Here is an 18,715-nt window from a genome sequence, read left to right as displayed (position 1 = left end):
CCTGCACCCCCCCAGACCTTAGCTCAGAGCCTATCATGCACTGGAACCCCCTGCCCCTCACATACCCCAACCCAAATTACTTTACCCTCACAGCCACGAGCCTGTGGCTTGCTTAGTACCGTAATCCTCCATCTGACCCCAACACTCCCCAGCCTGGAGCCCCCTCCCCGAGCCAACATCTCCTTCTCCACCTCCTCCTGCATCCAAATCTCCTCCCAGAGCTTGTGTCTCTCACCCCTTCCAACACCCAAATCCCTCATTCCCACCCCAGAGCCCACATATCCTGTCTCAACCCAGTGAGGGTACGTCTAAGCTGCAGGAGTTTTTCCAGGATTCCAGAGATATCCCGGAAAAACACTTACGCATCCAGGAATGTGTTTGTTCTTCTGTTTTTCTAGTAGAAGAGCAAACATGCTCTTTTGGTCACCCCTATAGTCCTCTTTCCACAAGGAATAAGGTGGCTTCCAAAAGAAGGGTTTTTTTCTGACATTTGGTCCAGTGTAGACAGGCCAAATGTTGGAAAAACCTCTTCCTACATAAGAATTGGAAAAAAAAGTGGCAGTGTAGAGTGTATAAGGGCTGGGGATAGCAAGTGATGGAGAGAAGGATAATAGAGAGGGCGGGGCTTCAAGGAAGGAGTGGGTTCTTGGAGGAAGGATGGGGCGGTAGATCTTTGCTTGTTCTGAGATTTAAAAAGTGATTTTGGGTGTAAAAAGGTTGGAGACCACTGTTCTAAGATAATTCACCATGGTTTGATTCCTGTAACTCCGTGGTCACCAACCAGTAGATCGTGAGCTACCAGTAGATCTCAGGGGCTCTAAGAGTAACTCTTGAGCCCTCTCTGAACTGCGCACCTGCGCAGTTCATTTACATTAGATTTCCTCATTTGAGGAGCAGCTACTCACTGAGCAACAACACAGGTAAGTAGCTGCGAGGAATGGTGGGAGCTGGGAGGTCAGGAGGGCTGAAACACCCCAGCCAGCTGACTGTGGCTTTCACAGCTGGAGCTAGGCGCAGCCTCCCTGGGCTGAGCGCAGGGCAGCCGGGCTGGAGGGAAGAGAAGCAGCTGCCCAGCCAGCTGGCCATGGCGCTCAGCCAGGGTGCATCACGCTCCACATGGGCTGGCGCAGAGGAGAAGCTGCCTGGCCTGCTGGCTGTGGCGTTCAGCCCAGAGGAGGCTGAACCGCGCTCCAGCTGATTGGGCAGCTTCCCCTCTGCGCCTGATCACAGGGAGCTTGGTGGCACCCTGGCTGAGCACCATGGCCAGCTGGCCAGGCAGCCGCTTGTCTTCGCTCCAGCCCAGCTGCCCTGAGGTCAGTCCGGAGGGAGCACGGGTTGGAGGCTTCCCTCCGTGGCCGGTGTAGGGAACTCCCTGCCCCCAACCTTGTTCCCGCTCCTCTGCCCCAAACTTGTCCCCTGCCCTCCTGTTCCCTCTCCCTTGCCCCGCTGACCCCGCTGCAGAAACCTGCCCCGCCCCCTGCAGAAACTTGTCCCCCGGCACCCTGTCCCCCCTGCAGAAACCAGTTCCTTCTGGCACCCTGTCTCCTACTACAGAAACCTGTCCCCCTGCTCCCCTCTGCAGAAACCTGTGCCCCCCAGCACCCTGTCCCCTGCTGCAGAAACCTGTCCTGGCACCCTGCCCCCTCTTCCCTGCCCCCACTGGCACCCTGTCCCTGCTCCAGAACCCACTAGCACTCCTCCCCAGTACTGTGTCCCCTGCTCCCAAATGACTCTTCTATGGGTCAGTGACCCCTGACTCAAGGCAGGTTCCCTGCCATTCTCATAAATAAAGACAATGCAGAACCTTTTTGTGTTTAACATAGTACTCTATTTAAAAATGAAGCCTGGCCAACAAACCCCCAATTGGGGCCAAGCCCCCGTCTGGCCACAACCACTCCTGCACTCCCCCTTCCCCAGACCCTAGATCTGAGCCTATCAAACACTGGAACCTCATGCCCTCAGCCCCTCACATACTCCAACCCAAACTCCTGCAACCTCACATCCGCAAGCCTGTGGCTTGCTTAGTATCCCAACACTGCCCAGCCTAGAGCCCCCTCCCTGAGCCAGTGTCCCCTTCTCCACCTCCTCCTGCATCCAGATTTCCTCCCAGAGCTTGCACTTCTCACCCCTTCCCACACCCAAATCCCTCATTCCCACCCCAGAGCCTACACATCCAGTCTCAACACAGTAAGGGTCCAGCTAGACTGCAGAAGTTTTTTCAGGATTCTGGAGATATCCCAGAAAAACTTTTCTGCATCCAGGGTTGCGTTTGTTCTTCCGCTTTTTTAGTGGAAGAGCAAACAGGCTCTTTTGGTCACCCCTATATTCCTCTTTCCACAAGGAATAAGGTGGCTTCCAAAAGAAGGGGTTTTTTTCTGACATTTGGTCCAGTGTAGACAGGCCAAATGTTGGACAAACCTCTTCCTACAGAATAATAATAATAATAATAATAATAATAATTAAAAATAAGCAGCAGTATAAGGATTGGGGATAGCAAGTGATGGAGAGGAGGAGAATAGAGAGGGCAGGGCTTCAAGGAAGGGGCGGGGCAGTAGATCTTGGCTTGGTCTGTCATTTAAAAAGTGATCTTGGGTGTAAAAAGGTTGGAGACCACTGCTGTAACTAGAGCCAGATAGACTTTTTTACCTATCTACACTGAGCCAATCACAGGAACAAAGCATTAGGATCTTAATTCCATGCATGCTGTTAAGTCCATCCCATCCACCGTATGAAGAAAAATCAGCCAAACATGCATCCTCTTTTTCAGCTGCTTATGTGTGGATTAGTCTGGTTGCCACAGAACTGACCTTTTGAGCTACATCCATTGGAGAACTACTGTAACAAGCACAAGATGGACACTGACCAATGACATCTGAAGGGAATTGGAAAGCTGGCTCAGTAATGCTACCATTAAATACTTCTTCATTTTATTATTGTCACCAGCGTAACATATCACACAATTAGTTTGTGCTCCATCTGCAGACCTCAGGTGTGCCAACATCTTGTTAATAGTCTACAAATTTGCCAAGTTGAACTCTTCTATTATGCATAACTCTCCTTCCCACTGCTAGTGCATTGAGGCCCAGGAATGACACATTATAGAGTCCTCTCGTGAGTTATTAGATTTTGATGTGTATTTACCCCACAAAAGAGGAGGTTTATTAGAATTTAGTTGAATGTGCTTTCTAGTGTAACTGCTGCAGAACACAACTCTGCCTTTATTTTACTACAAGATGCAAGTGTGTCTTAATATCAATATTAAAAGTTCAAATATATTAAAAATATTGGTCTTATTTTAAATATATAGAATCATCCAAATCCCACCAGCTGCAACTAGGTATGTCTATTGGATTCTTGACCATTACTGTGCAGATGGTTCCTACTATGATGAGGAAGAGTGTAACACTGTAATAAAAATACTCAAGCATATTTTTCCCCTTTTGTCTAAAGCCTTCTACTGGCTGTAAAGCCTAGCTTCAGTACAATCTGAAGATTTTGCAAGGGCTGAAGAGTGGCCCTGTGGTGCATACACACACAAAAAGTCACAAGGTAAAAACATCAGTCATAGCAAAATTATATTTGTCATTTATTATGTTAGCAAGGGATGACAGCAGTGGTATGGTTATGTGATCACCTTCAGAGTACAAATGACTGACTTTGCAGAACCCTAGCTTATTCTGAGATACCAAGGGAGACCTATCAAAATGCCCAAACATGGATGTAAAGTTACCAAAGCCATCTTCAAACAAACAAACAAACAAACAAAAAGTAGATTCTTCTATCTTAAAAAAGAAAAAGAAGAGTCTCTTTCCAATCTTGGATCATAGCTAAAGCTTTAGATGCTAAGAGAGAGTGTCCCTCCTTATCATCACCACCTGGAGTACTGGCCACCACATGGAAGGAGGCAGGATACATACCTACTCTCTCCTCTGTTCCAGCCCTCAGAGCTTACTCTACACAGAGAAAGGGATACATTTGCCCCTCATAGGGACTCCAGTACACATCATGGCACAGTGATTCCCATTTCCCAATAGGGCAATGCAAATCTTCACCTCCCTGATGTGGGGAAGAAACTACTGCCACAATCTGATTCAAATTTATTGTTGGCTGCTCCAGAGATTGTTAAAATTCTAATAAACAAATCTTTCTATTTCTGTTATACCCTGTTGATGAAGTGGGGGATCGTAGTCACTCTGTTCACTTCTTGTGTTGCGTATGATATCTACTGTCCTGTACTGTTTTGTAGTAATTTCTCTGTGTGTGCTCGTGCGCCTCAGTTGTACCACAACTGACAGGACCCAACACCAAGTTGCTGAGATGAATTCTGCTCTCGAAGGACTACAACACTGAAGTGGTCTGTGTTGAGGACAGTGTGAAATCGTGGCTGATGCTCTGATGTGAAGATAGGGGCCTGAACTTCCTGTGGCTAAGTGACCCTGCTCAGTTCAGTTTTGAAGGGGGGAGAGATGTGACAAAGTAGGGATTTTATTCACTCCGCTCACTTGCGCTGCATGTGATTTCTCCTGTCATATACTGTTTTGTAGTAACTTCCGTGTGTACACGTGTGCCTCAGTTTTCCTGGGCACTACACAACTATCTAGAAGAAGATTGGAATTCTGGGTGCAACTCAATGAGGAAGGATGCTGAGGCCAGCACATTCAAAATGGCCCATCCTCATGGTAACCTGAGCCTAGGAGGGGTGTGTGACAGGTGCCACCCTTTTGCCCAGGGAAGCTGGACAAAGGGGAGGCAGGGCTGCCTGCAGGGCTGGGATAGGCTGCTGAGTAACAGTTAATCTAGGCTCTCTTAGAATGCAAGAAAGGGGCCATGGGGCCCCCTCTCCTCAGGATGGGCTGTACTGGCTGCTTCTGGTTCCTATGCTAACAAGTCTGTTCTACGCTCTATCCCTGTGAATCCATAAACCTTCTGTTCTCCCCTAATGGCTGTGAGTCACATCTGGTAGTGGATGGAAGTGTAGGGCCGGATGGCTCCCCACACCTCTGACAACCTGATCAGCCTCTGTGACAACCTGATTGCTCAATGTTTCTCTGAGCTGCTCAAAATCTACTTTGCCTTTTTAAAGACTACTGAACATTTTTGTAACTACTGAAATTGACATATGAATCAAACAAATATCATGTCTGACATTTGGCAGCTCTAGTAAGCATCTGGAAAACGCATTTTCAACATTTAGCTGCAATCATGAAAGCAATTTAACAAAAAATATGACCATGTTGAAACAGTTATAAAATTAATTATTTTGTTTTCTTATTTTTGCTGCAATAAAGCTTCCTCGGAGCTAAAGTGGCTCAAAGACAACTGCTAGTCATTCTGTATCTATTTGTTTTATAATATTTTCAATGAGAATATAATGCTAAGGAAGCATGCAAGACATTTTTTAAAATGTTACACTCTACAGGCTAGTAAGTCATTTATTTAAGAATTATGAACCACAGAAGAGTCTCTATGCCAGCGGTTGCACAAACAGAAAAAGTACTAAAAATTGGAAGCGCTGATGCAGAAGTAATACTTTCAATAATGGCAGAATTGCTGTGACTTTACAGCAGTTAGGATGTGTACCTACATCTCACATTTTAAGAACACAGAAATGAAAGGATCAAAGCAAGTTGGTTAAAATTCACATTTACGTTAATTCTTTTATATGGTTCCATAATGTGCCATCAGGAAACTACAGCCATTCTTGTGCTCAAGAAAAGTGGGCTGCCTCTTCACACTTTTGTTCTCCATGAAACAACTTGCAGATTATGTCATTTCCATTACAATATTACTGCGCAGACTACATTCTTCACAAGCGATGTAGCACACAGAAGTATTGTATATTATTTTCTTTACCAATGTGTCCATTATTTTCACATAAATTAAGAGCCTTCACCAAACACATGAATAAAGTACAGTATATCAAAACTTGTATATTCAGTTGCAGTGATCATACCACAAATTGCTAAATCTTAACTAATCTTTTCTTACAACAGCCATCCTTTCAGTATAAATGTTTTCTCATAACATACAGTCTAATAATTATAAAAAGTAGTAATGGATGTGTTAAAATGATTTTTTTCACAACAGCAAGAACTATTATTCCTAGTCCAGCAAACATACAAAGACACCTAGCAATGCATTCACAGACTGCTAGACCTCAATTCAGAAGCACACATGAGTAACACACTTAACACAGATCTATTACAGATGATATTCCAGATAATTTAAGATTATTTTGGATTAAAATCATAGGACATGATCCTGCAAAAATTTCACATGAACAATTCCCTTTGGAGTCTATGAAAGAACTGTGCACATAGCATATATCGACCTTTAACTAGGATCTGTGCCAACAAATTGTTATGTTTTGCTTTATAGCAGCCTCTTTTATATGATTAACAGCTCCTCCCTCCAGCGTTTTTTTATTATTATTATTATTATTAAAGCAGCATACAATATTTAGGGAACAAGAGATGCCCTGGTCTACATAAGATCACCATTTCCTAATCCTAATGTTGCTCAAAGATTCTATTTCTAGAATATCTGCATAGCTCATTTGTATTAATCAGATATAAAGTATTATTTACACATTTCAAAAGGACATATTATTTGCTGCTTTTATTATAGCTATCAAGAATGACAAAGAAATTACATTTGGTGTCTATTTCCTAATTACATTTTAAAAAATAATGACAAACTTCTGTTGCTAAGCAGGTTGATTAAATTTGCAGAAGAAATCTTTATAAAACAACAAAGCAATTGCTACCTTAGCAATCACCAAAACTCAAAAAATGTGAGAAATCACATCTAACTGTTAAATTATTTCCAAGTTGATGAAACTAAGGGGGGTGAGAATCAATAGATGTCACTTTCAATTTTGTTAGAACTAGCAAAGTTAGTTCCATTAAAAATGTATTGTGACACTTGTTAGTCTCATTGACAGCAATCACTCTGTATTAATACAAAACAGATAACCTGTATTTTTTTTTTAAAAGGACAGGCTTTAGAGAGCATCACTCAAGTCAATTACAGTTGTCTGGCTGCTCACTGGACTAAAACTGGCAGAGGGATGGCAAGACATGCCAGTTCCCACTGTATTAACTAGGCATCCATGATCCCTGCTACTCCACTATTCTAGTTTAATTGATCATTTACTTAGGGATGTAAGCAGTCCCCTGCTGGCCCTGCACTCCCAGCAGTGCTTTGCTTTTGAAATGTACAAGAGCTCTCCTGGGGCTCTTGTACATTTCAAAAGCAGAGAGCGAGGGGCCAGCAGGGAACTGTTTGAGTCCTCCCAGGCCCTGCGCGCCTGGTGGCGCTTCTGCCTTTGAAATGTAGCAAAAGTCAGCACAGCTCTTACTACATTTCAAAGGCAGAGGTGTCCTTATTGACTAATTGAATAGTAGATGCAAATTACATCATCCTTTGATATATTCAACCAGAACCACCATAAGCATTTTTTAAATGTACAAGGCATTCATGTTTTCAATTGAGTTATATTTGAAGCCAATAACAGGCTTGATAGCGCCCTAATCCAAACACTTCAACAAAATGTGTGGGTACTAGAAAAACAGTTTGTGAACTAGCACCAAAAGAACGTACAACCAACCAATAATGCACTAGCCTAGAACAGTGTTTTTATAATAATAATATTTTAATCAGATCATAATGATTTGTCATATCCACTGCCATGGGCCATATCTATTATTAATATATTCCATGCCAGTGATCTCCAACCTTTTTACACTCAAGATCACTTTTAAAATCTCAGAACAAGCGAAGATCTACTGCCCCACCCCTCACCCCAAAACTCCACTCCTTCCTTGAAGCCCCACCCTCTCTATTCTCCTCCTCACTATCACTTGCTATCCCTTATACACTCTACAGTGCCACTTCTTTTCCCCCCAATTCTTCTGTAGGAAGAAGTTTTTCCAACATTTAGCCTTATAGACTGGACTAATTGTCAGAAAAAACCCTTCTTTTGGCAGCCCCCTTAGTCCCCGTGGAATGAGGAATATAGAGGTTACCAAAAGAGCAAGCCACAGGCTTGTGGCTGTGAGGGTAAAGGAATTTGGTTTGGGGTATGTGAGGGGTAGGGGGGTCCAGTGCATGATAGGCTCTGAACTAGGGTCTGGGGGGGGGGGGTACAGGAGTGTTATGATGCTGTGGCTAGATGGGGGCTTGGCCCCAATTGGGGGTTTGTTGGCCAGGCTTCATTTCTAAATAAAAGACTGTCAAACACAAAACGTTTCAGCATTGTCTTTATTTATGAGAAGGGCAGGAAACTTTGAGTCAGGGGTCACTGACCCACAGAAAAGTCAGTTGGGGCCACACAAGGGAGATGCAAAAAAAAAAAAAAAAAAAAAACCCCAAGTCTCACTAATGTGGCCCCAACTGTGCTGGTGGGAGCAGGGGACATGGTACTGGGAAAGGATGTTAATGGGTGCTGGGGCATGGGGACAGGGTGGCGGGGGGGGCAAGGGACAGGGCTCTGGGGTGAGGGCAGGATTGTGCAGCAGGGGACAGGGTGCCAGTGGCAGCAGGGAGTCCCCTGCACCAACCTCCTCCCAGGACTCCTTCCACCTTCCCCCACGGAGCAAGGAAGCCCCAACGGGCACTTCCTCTTGGGCCGACTCCCCGCTCCTGCAGAGAAGGGTGCACCTGGGCTGAACACCATGACCAGCTGGCCAGGCAGCCCTCCTCTTTACTCCAGCCCAGCTGGAGTGAAGCACAGCTGGGCTGGAGCAAAGTGAAGCGGCTACCTGGTCAGCTGGCCATTGTTTCCAGCCCATATGCACCACGCTTTACCTGGGCTGGAGCAGAGGAGAAGCTACCCCATCAGCTAGTGCACAGCACAGCCTCTGCTTCTGCTGAACACCACCACCAGCTGACCAGGTGGCTTCCCCTCTGCTCCAGCCCACATGGAGCACGGTGCACCTGGGCTGAACACCACAGCCAGCTGGCCAGGCAGCCACTCTTCTTTGCTCCAGCCTAGGTGCACCTCCCTCCAGCTGGGCTGGAGCAAAGAGGAAGGGCTTCCCTGCCAACAGGAGAGCCACGCAGCCTCCCCTGGCTGAGCACAGGGCAGCTGGGTTGGAGCAAAGAGGGGCTGCTGTCTGGCCAGTGCGCTCAGCCAAGGTGCACGATGCTCCACGAGGGATGGAGCAGAGGCAAAGTGGCCCTATCAGCTGGCGCACGGTGCAGCTTCCTCTGTCACAGCCAGCTGGCTGGGGTGCTTCAGCCCTCCTGACCCAACAGATCCCACTACAGCTACTCACCTGTGTTGCTGCTCCATGAATAGCTGCTCTGCAAAGAGTGTCAATTCAAAATTAGTTGTGCACAGGTGCACAGTCCAGAAAGAGCTAAAGACTGACCTCAGAGCCTCTGCGATCGACCAGTACATCGTGATCTACCGGTTGGTGACCATGGCTCTATGCAATCTGGATTTATATATATATTTCATTTAAAAAATATAGTACATATCTAGCCTGGTTTGTGAAGATGGTATTCTAAATGAAAACTGATGCAAAGTTCTCTCCCTGAATCTTAAGCCAGATAGCTACAGTGATTAGTCCTACTTATGGCTTAAATTTCAATTATTATGTATTTTATTTCTGTAGGGATTCTTAGCTATGGCCTCATCTATAAACAATTGAGTATTTTCACTAAAGCATGCAAAAACCACATTTAATTACAATGAAACCAACACCTTACTACCACACCCTGGGCAAGGTATGGGGAGGCGCTCTGCACTCCTGGAAGGAGCAGGACCAGTCCATGAGCATGCCATGTTACCCCATGCCTCTGTGTCTCAAGAACTATGGTGCAAGATACTGCCCCCCAATCCCATGTGAACCCTCAAAGCCACCCAGAATTCACAGTGAGAGTGCTCTGCTGGCTATTTAAAGGGACCAGGGCTCAAGGTGCCACCATTGACACACATGGACTAGATGAAGCTTTTGTCGAACCCCTTACTGACATTCACATGTACTATATTGGTTATTGAGCTTCCTGGCTTGTTAGCAGCCTAGGGATGTTAAATATCGGTTAACTGAATAGTCAAATAACCTCATGAATTCTTATCAGTTAGTAGACTCTTCTATAGTCCACAGGGGTGTGGATGGCAGCTGCTGTATCAGAGGCAGTAGTGCAAGGTGTCAGGAAGGAGCAGGTCGATGAGGGGAGCCAGTTTAAAAACCAGCTCCCTTTGTGGACCAGCTGCCTGTTTCCCAGTGCTACTGTCTCTGAGAAAGAGGCAGCAAAACCAGGTGGCAGTAGCCCCTGCCTAAGGCGGGTTTGAGCTCCTGAACCCAGCATGAGCTGGAACTGAACCAGGCTGCCTGGCTCCTAATACATTTTAAAGGCAGAGCCACAGCAGAATTAGGTTCTGGACCCTGTGTGAGCCAGACCTGAGCTGGGCTGCTGGCCAGCCTGTGAAAAAGATTACTGACAAAGGGTGGGTGGAGGGAAATGTGTGTAGCCTACAGCATTAACCTATAAGCTTTTGCTCATGGGTTAATCGAGTATACTATTACATGCCTATAGCAACCTGGGCGGGATTGATAACGCTACTGGTGTCATTTCAACTACAGATGCACTTGTAGGAGTTGGGTCTCAACCTCTGCCTGGGATGCTGACGGATGCTGTCTGACGTGTCCTTAGACCTGCCCGCCCACCTACAGAGGAAGGCTAAGGCAACAGCACGGCCAAGTGCAGCCCCACCGCGGGAAGGGGCGCTGGGGCGAAGTGGGCGGTTCAGGAGCCCAACGAGACCAGCTGCACCGCTCAGAGCACTCGACAGGGAACCAGCATCTCCGCCCCCATGTCGCAGCCAAGGAAAGGGAGGCGCGGTGACAGGACTTCCAAGGGCAGCCTCGGGCACAGCCGCGCCCCCACCAGCTGGAGGCCGGTCCCTGGGCGAGCCCAGGCCCAGACACCTACGCCTGGGAACCCCGCGCTGCCTCCGCGCCCCGGCACCGAGCGGCGGCCCCGCCTCCCTCCAAGGCAGCTCCTGTGCGCGGGGTGAACAGAGCGGGGCGCAGGCAGCGGCCTGGCGCGGCGCTTCCCCCGCCGCCGCAGCAGGGGGCGCAGCTGCCAAGCTCCGCTGCCCGGCTGCGGCAGCCCGCGCGCCCTGCTCCTCACCTGCAGCGCTCGCACTCGGCGCGCCTCGCGCAGCGCTCCACGGGCAGCTCCCACAGCCCCTCGCAGCCGCCGCCATCTTCCTGCCCCGCTGCTGCCTGCGCAGGCCCGTCCGCAGCTCCCGACTCCTCGCTCCCAGCCGCTGCCGTCTCCATTCCGCCGCCGGCTGGGCAGGGCCGCTGCCCCAGTCTGTGCGATACGGGAGGCGGTCGCCAGGTGGCGCTCAGGAGCCGCGGGAGGGGGCCCCGGGAAGGCCGCGAGCCCGTCACATGTTGCGTGGGGGGCGTGTCTAGGGCAATGGGCCCCCGCTCCAGCTGTTCAACCAATCACAAGGCCGGGCAGGGTCACGAGTCCCGCCTAGTGGGCGGGGGAGGGAATCTGGTTGCCCGGGCCCACGGGCGCAGTTAGCGTAGGAAGGGGAACGGCCCGGCGGGGCTGCGCAGCGGAGCGCCTGCCCCATTTCCTATGGCGCCGAAGCCGCGGCGGCGCAGTTTGCGTGAAACTGTCTCGCTGTATCCCGGGCAGGTGGGCTGCTGCTGTGATTGCAGATTAACTCCACGTGTGGCTGCGCTGGGTCCGGAACCAGCAAGGGCGCCGTTTATGGGGGCTGGGGAGGCAGGAGCCCCTCCTGACTTGGGGTCCTTGGATTTCAAACATGAGGTCTGCTTAAAGCTCCTGTCTTGACTCCAGAGGCAGTTCTTAAATGCAACAGAGTTGCTGCTTGCAACTTTGCCTTTGGAGCAGGGAATGTGTTATAAAGAGAGGGAGGCAGGTGATTAAGAAGAGCAAAAAGCTGATTATTCAGGTGATTGTAGGATCCTTAGGTTATCGTGTAAACATTGCTGGCTACTCTACTTTAAAGATGGGGGCGGGGAAGGGGGGAGAGTAGGAATGAGTGTTGTGCTCCAGATACCAGCGTTGGACCACTGCTGTTAAACCCCTCATAAATGTTCTTGGGAAAAGGATCAGAGGGGTAGCTGAATTAGTCTGTAAGTGGAAAAACTTAAAAAACAACCAATAGTCTAGCAGCACTTTAAAGACTAACATTTTTTGTTGCTAGATTTTTTTTTTTTAAGTTTTTCTTGCAAAAGAAGTAAACAGTGACTAATCCAAAACTGACTACAAAGAGTTTTAATGGGTGACTGGGCAACACAAGGGCAGATGGAGTTCATTGTTAAGTGCAAAGTAATGCATATAGAAAATAATAATCCTAATTATAGATACAAAAGGTATGGACTCTAAAATAGCTGTTACCATTCAAGAAAAAGATCTTTGAATCTTTCTGGATAGTTCCCTGAAAACATCTCTTCAATGTGCAGTGACAAACTAAAAAGCTAATAGAATATTGGAAATCATCAGGAAGGGAATAGCTAAGACAAAATACCATATTGCTTTTATATAAAATCACTGTATGCCCACATCTTAAATACTGTATGGAGATCTGGTCATCCCATCTGAAAAAAAAAAGATATAATGGATTTGGAAAAGGTACAGAAAAGGGAACAAATTATTAGGGTGTTACAGCTTCCATAGGAGGAGTGATTAACAAGACTGGGACTTTTCAGCTTGCAAAAGAACTAGGGAATTTGCCAGAGCAGGGGAGGTCAATGCTAGTGCCTCTACTGCTTCTGGCTGCAGGGCTATGCTCCAGTGGCAGCAGAGGGACTGACACTGGCCAACCAGAGTTGGGGGGAGCACTCAGGAAAAGGAAGGATGACTGCAGAATGTGAAGCGGGAAGCCAGAAACACAGCCAGGCTGTGCTCCTAGCCCCTGCTGCTGGCCATGGGGCTGCATGCTAGGCCTCCCACCCATGGGGCTCCATGACCACCCTGCCTCTTGCCCCGAGTGTCCCCTCCCTCTCCGTTCGTCCCCTCCCTTCCTGAGCTTGAATGCCACAAATAAGGGTGTGTCTACTCTACTGTACAGTGTTATTTCAAAATATCTTTGAAATAGCGCATCTACATTGAGTGGACTCTGAATCACATTTAAGGCTGACTGAAACTAGTTCCAGCAGGGTACCAGGTCAGGACTTACTGTGTGGGCTTAAAGGGATTCTCTCCCCCTCCTCCCCCCCCCCCCCCGACAGCCAGTTCTCAGGTTTCCCTGCTTGCTTGCCTACCTCAGTGAGGGATAGCAAAGCATTTTTGTCTCTGCGTGCTCTGGTTGCCCTCACTCGGGACACCACAAACTCTGCAACACGAAGCCGGAGCTGCCCCTGGGCACTCTGGTGCTTCTCTTGGATGCGTTGCTGCGAGCCTGGCTGCACTTTCTGCAGGCTGCCATCCGGGAGGTCCATCGGGGGGGCTGTCAGCATCCAGGAGGCCCCGAGGAGAGCTTTCACCCTAAGGAGCTCTAAGGCTATGTCTAGACTGCAAGCCTCTTTCGAAAGAGTCTCTTTCGAAAGAGAGCGTCTAGACTGCACGCGGAACTTTCAAAAAAGCAAGCCGCTTTTTCGAAAGAAAGCACCCAGTGAGTCTGGATGCTCTCTTTCTAAAAAGCCTGTTTGCTTTCAAGAACGCCTTCTGTCGAAAGAAGGCATTCTTCCTCGTGGAATTAGGTTTACCACCGTCGAAAGACAAGCCGCATTCTTTCGATTTAATTTCGAAAGAACGCGGCTGCAGTCTAGACGCAGGTGAAGTTTTTTCGAAAAAAGGCTACTTTTTTCGAAAAAACCCCTGAGTCTGGACACAGCCTAAGAGTCTTTTTGGTCTGCCCCACTAGGGGCTTGTGCCTCATTCCTCCCTCGCGTCCTTCCACCTTACCCCTCCTTAACGTCAAATAAAATAAACATATTTTCATGAACACAAACTCTCTTTATTGAACAAAACTGCAGGGGCAGAGGGAATGAAACTCTGGAGAAAGGAGGTGGGAGAGGGGAGAAGAGAGGGTGGGTGAGGGGAGGGAGAAACCTGGAAGGAGGGAGGTGGAAGCAAGAGGAAGAAGGGGGAGGGGACGCTCAGGGTTGGGGGTCTCGCCAGACCAACTTGATTGTCATGGAAACCTGCTCCTGGGTTCTCATGTGGCCTTTGGTGGCCAGGCTGGCAGCTATCCTGCCATAGACGGTCGCGTTCCTCCCTCTAGTGTGGAGATCATGGACATTGGAGGCATCCTCCCCCAGACCTGAATAAGGTCCATGATCTCCACCCTGGACCAGGAAGGCACCCGCCTTCTCCGGGCCCTGGAAGGCTCCTGGGAGCTGGCAGACTGCTCCTGGGGAGCGGTGGAAGGCTGGCTGCCAGTGGCTTGCTGGCTCATGTTTTGGGGCCACTGGGTGACTGCTGGCTCTGGGCTGGCAGGCTTGGAGCTAGCACAGGCACTGTGGCCAGAGTCTACCCCTTTAAGAGCTCCAGGGAGTGGGGAGGGAGAGGAATGTTCTTGGTTGAGGCTGGAGTGGCCACCAGGGCACTCTGGGAAGGATGGAGGCCCCCTATTTCGAAATAAGTGTCTACACAGCACTTATTTCAAAATAGCTATTTCGAATTTGGCATTATTCCTCGTAGAATGAGGTTTACCAAATTCGAAATAAGCGCTCCGCTATTTCGAATTTATTTCGAAATAGCGGTTTGGCTGTGTAGACATTAGGAAAGTTATTTCGAAATAAGGGCTGTTATTTTGAAATAACTTTGCTGTGTAGACATACTCTAAGCTATTTGCTGCACTTTGGAAACTCTGGGAGGAAAGGGGAGGAGTTGCTGAGTGCAGGGACTCCTGGCTGTCCACCATGAGTATTCTAGTGTTCTCAGGGATGCTGAAACTCAGATTGTGCGAGGCAAGGACAGAACAATTTATAAAGGTCCAACGTGTATTTGAGTAAAAGAAAAGTAATTACAACATGTTTTTGCAGAATATTGTCAGCAAGAAGGGAATAAGAAAATGCAGAAATACTAATACAAGCTAAATTTTCATAGGGTTTTGAGGTGATGACTGATATGCCAGTTTCCCAAACTGCTAAGACTTAAATGTTGGGAAGTGATCAAAACTAAGAAACAGATGAAAGACAGTAGTGTTCCAGGCATGTTAGAATAAGGCATCATTTATATAACCTGTGTCATAAGGACAGTCACTGTTAGAATAAATAATAAAATGGTTATATTGTACAGATAATCTGTAAATGTAATAATGCTACATTCTCTGTATTGTCGTCTCACTGCACATAGGTGGATTTCTGCTAACACAATATCACACCAAACCTGTGGAGGATATGAGTGCAAAAGTTTCTAGAACATATGGATAATTATGTGTTTGATAGAAGCAGAATGTGCAAATATAACAAAATATGTTAATAGTATATTTTATACACTCCCATTTTACAATATTAAAGTACAAATGAATACTATACAACATATTGTGAAATGCACAAGATGGTCAGGTAAGAGATGCTTTGAATTTCCTACATTTACAATCAGTTTAAACATTATATTTATTAAGGCCTGATCCAGCAAATACATTTGAATGCATTTACTCGTAAGAAACTGAGTAACCTGAACAATTATGTTAGGATTGGAGATTCCTTTTCGCATTTAATTCTCACTAACAGAACTCTGACAATACTGCAGATTTAGGCTGTCCACATTTTTTTGCGGAAGAGCAGATGCGCTCTTTCGGAAGCTTGTCTTCCTTCTCCCACGAGGAAGAAGGGCTCTTCCAAAAGAGGGGGTTTTTCCGAAATCTGGCCTCGTGTAGATAGTTTTTTTGGAAGAGGCTTTTCTGAAATTGCGCTATCAGAAAAAGGTAAGCACATTGCGGAGCGCAATTTGCATACTTTTTCGATAAAGCTCTGTAGTGTTACTAGCTTACTGTTTGCTTACATTTTCATCTTGATAGCAGTTTTTCATGGGAGACTTCTCTTTTCTCAGGGCTTGCATTATCACATGATTGGTGATTAGCTAGAATATCATTCTCACATGGAAAGTTCAGTAAATGTGCTGGAAACTACCCATTTTCTCCACACACATACTCTTCTGCATTTATCACTAAACCCTCTTTCTTTGTGTACTTAACATCCATTAAGTATGCAAATATCAAAATCCCCCTTTTGTTACCGATACTGACAGAAAAAGGAACTCCCAAATGAGACATTCTGAATTTGATATGCATTTTTGAGAGGTTGAAGGCAGCATCTAGGAATGTAAGAGTAGAGTGAGAAAATGACCCAGAATTAAATTTTAGCAGACTGCGAATAATAGTTTTTGTAATAGTTGCAGGTTAACATTGGCTTGTTGGCTCATCACCAATTTATGCTATCGTTTCCTTTTTATTATTTTATTTTTACAGATAACTGTATGTTAGAAAACAGACTTCCTGTTCATTTATCCTCCTGGCTTCAGATTTTTAGTTCAGTAACATACAAAAATGTTTAGCAAAAGTATTAGAGGTTTCTGCTGCTGTGATCAACATATAAAGCAGAAGTCATGGGCCATGTTCTCTAGACCTTTAATCATTCTTGTTGCTCCTATTCCGAACTACTGTTACTCCTCGTTCCACAAGCCTAGTCCGAACTACCTAGTCCGTGCCGCGTGTAGCCGTGGGGCACGGAGTCCACACTAGTGGACATTTAAAAATGGCGGCGCCCGGCAAGATGCAAATGAAGCCCGGGAAATTCAAATCCCGGGCTTCATTTGAAACTCTGGTTGCCTACATTACCACCCTAGTTCGAACTAGGGTGGTAGTGGAGACATACCCAGACTGATTTGAAACTTCCACCTGCCAACTGGTTATGTGAAAGCGCCAAGCTGGAGCCTACGGAAATAACCATTCTTGGCAACAGTAAAATAAGCCAACCATTTTCAAGCTTTAGCATGGCTTATGACTTCATTGACTCAGCTGGAAATGTTTTAAATATTGTGTATGATTCTGAGAACATTTAAAAAAAACTTCTGAAGATACTATGCAGCAAGTCACATGTGAGCATGGCAGTAGAGGCAGCCCTCAGGTCACGCGGATCCGACTTATGTCGGATCCGTACTTACGAACAGGGCTTTTCTTGCCCCAGAGGACGCGGGCGGCGGGACCGCCCAGACGCGCCGTGGTCCCACCGCCCGCGTCCTCCGGGGCGAGAAAAGCTGATCCGCGTCTCCCTGGTCTGTTGGGCGGGGAAGCCCCCAGCAGACCAGAGAGATGCAGAGCAAAGCCGCAGAGGATGCAGGCAGCAGGACCGCCCAGACGCGCCGCGGTCCTGCCGCCCGGGTCCGACGCAGAGCAGCTTTTCTCGCCCCGGAGGCCCCGAGCAGACCAGGGAGACGTGGAGCAAAGCCGCGGAGGATGCGGGTGGCGGGACTGCGGCGCGTCTCGGTCCCGCCGCCCGCGTCTCCCTGGACTGCTGGGGGGGGGGGCGCAGCTAGTGCCCTCCTCCCGCCCCCCCAGCAGACCAGGCTTCTCTCGTGGACGCCTGGGTAGAGCAGCTGGGGCGCTACTGGTTGGTCCCGCAGCGCTGCTCCTCGGCGCTACTGGACCAACCCAGCAGCACCCCAACTGCTCTGCCCCAGGCGTCCTGATTCAGCCGCTGCTGGTCAGTTTCACCAGCAGCTGATCAGGTGTCCCCAAGTCAGCCGCTGCTGAAACTGACCAGCGGCTGACTACAGTTTCAGCAGCAGCTGACTTGGGGACACCTGGGGTAGAGCAGCTGGGGTGCTGCCGGGTTGGTCCCTGCAGCGCCGAAGTGCGGCGCTGTGGGGACCTACCCGGCAGCGCCCCAGCTGCTCTGTCCCAGGCGTCCAGATTCAGCTGCTGTTGAAACTGATCAGCTGCTGATTCCAGGAAGCCCGGGGCAGAGCAACTCTGCCTCAGGCTTCCTGTAGTCAGGCGCTGGTCAGTTTCAGCAGCGGCTGAATCTGGACGCCAGTTCCAACTTACGTACAAATTCAACTTAAGAACAAACCTACAGTCCCTATTTTGTACGTAACCCGAGGACTGCCTGTACACTGTATTAGACAAACCCTTTTACTGGATTTCTATGTCTACATTGGCACCCTTTTCCGGAAATGCTTAAAACGGAACAGTTTTCCGTTATAAGTATTTCCAGAAAAAGCATGACTACAATGGCAGGATACTTTTCCAGAAAAGCACTTTTTCTGGAAAAGCGTCCGTGGCCAATGTAGACGCGCTTTTCCGGAAAAAAGCCCTGATCGTCATTTTCGCCATCGGGGCTTTTTTGCGGAAAAGACTACTGTGCTGTCTACACTGGCCCTTTTCCAGAATAGTTTTTCCGGAAAAGGCCTTTTGCCTGAACGGGAGCAGCATAGTTTTTCCAGAAAAGCACTGACAATTTTACAGTAGATTGTCATTGCTTTTCCGGAAAAGCAAGCGGCCAGACAGCTTTAAAGTTATTCCGGAAAAGCGGCTGCTTTTCCGGAATAAGTGGCCCAGTGTAGACACAGCCAATGAGTTAGATATTCCTGAGCTCTTCATGAGATCATCTCAGACGGGGACTGGATGTGGCTAAAAGAGTTCTATCAAAGACTAATAGATCAGAAGTGGCAAAGAAAGAAGAAGAAAGAGCACTGGCAAATGAAGGCTATACTTTCCAAGTTTTTATATTACAACATTAATGAAGATGGAGCTGCTGAGCCAGTTCTT

General features: G+C 47.8%; 1 protein-coding gene across 4 annotated transcripts in view; it reads right to left on the bottom strand.

Annotated features, from left to right (window-relative positions):
• The window catches only part of DTWD2 (DTW motif tRNA-uridine aminocarboxypropyltransferase 2), a 251,190-nt gene that overhangs the window by 219,952 nt on the left and 12,523 nt on the right, over positions 1 to 18,715 (bottom strand). Inside the window, exon 1 of one of the 4 annotated variants that reach the window (XM_089779289.1) lies at positions 11,143 to 11,567. The exons of 1 other annotated variant lie outside the window; for it this stretch is intronic. In XM_089779289.1, coding sequence (XP_089635415.1) covers positions 11,143 to 11,294 — 152 coding nt within the window. In that variant the 5' untranslated portion in view covers positions 11,295 to 11,567. Of the gene's footprint in view, positions 1 to 11,142; positions 11,568 to 18,715 lie in introns of those variants that run through there. 2 more of the 4 variants (XM_075931968.2, XM_075931969.2) reach the window with 2 other exon arrangements.

This window comes from Pelodiscus sinensis, chromosome 6, assembly GCF_052426305.1.
Source record: "Pelodiscus sinensis isolate ZL-2025 chromosome 6, ASM5242630v1, whole genome shotgun sequence".
NCBI classification, from domain to species: Eukaryota; Metazoa; Chordata; order Testudines; family Trionychidae; genus Pelodiscus; species Pelodiscus sinensis.
Note: the sequence above shows the minus strand (reverse complement) of the source record. Positions and strands in the feature narration are given on the sequence as shown.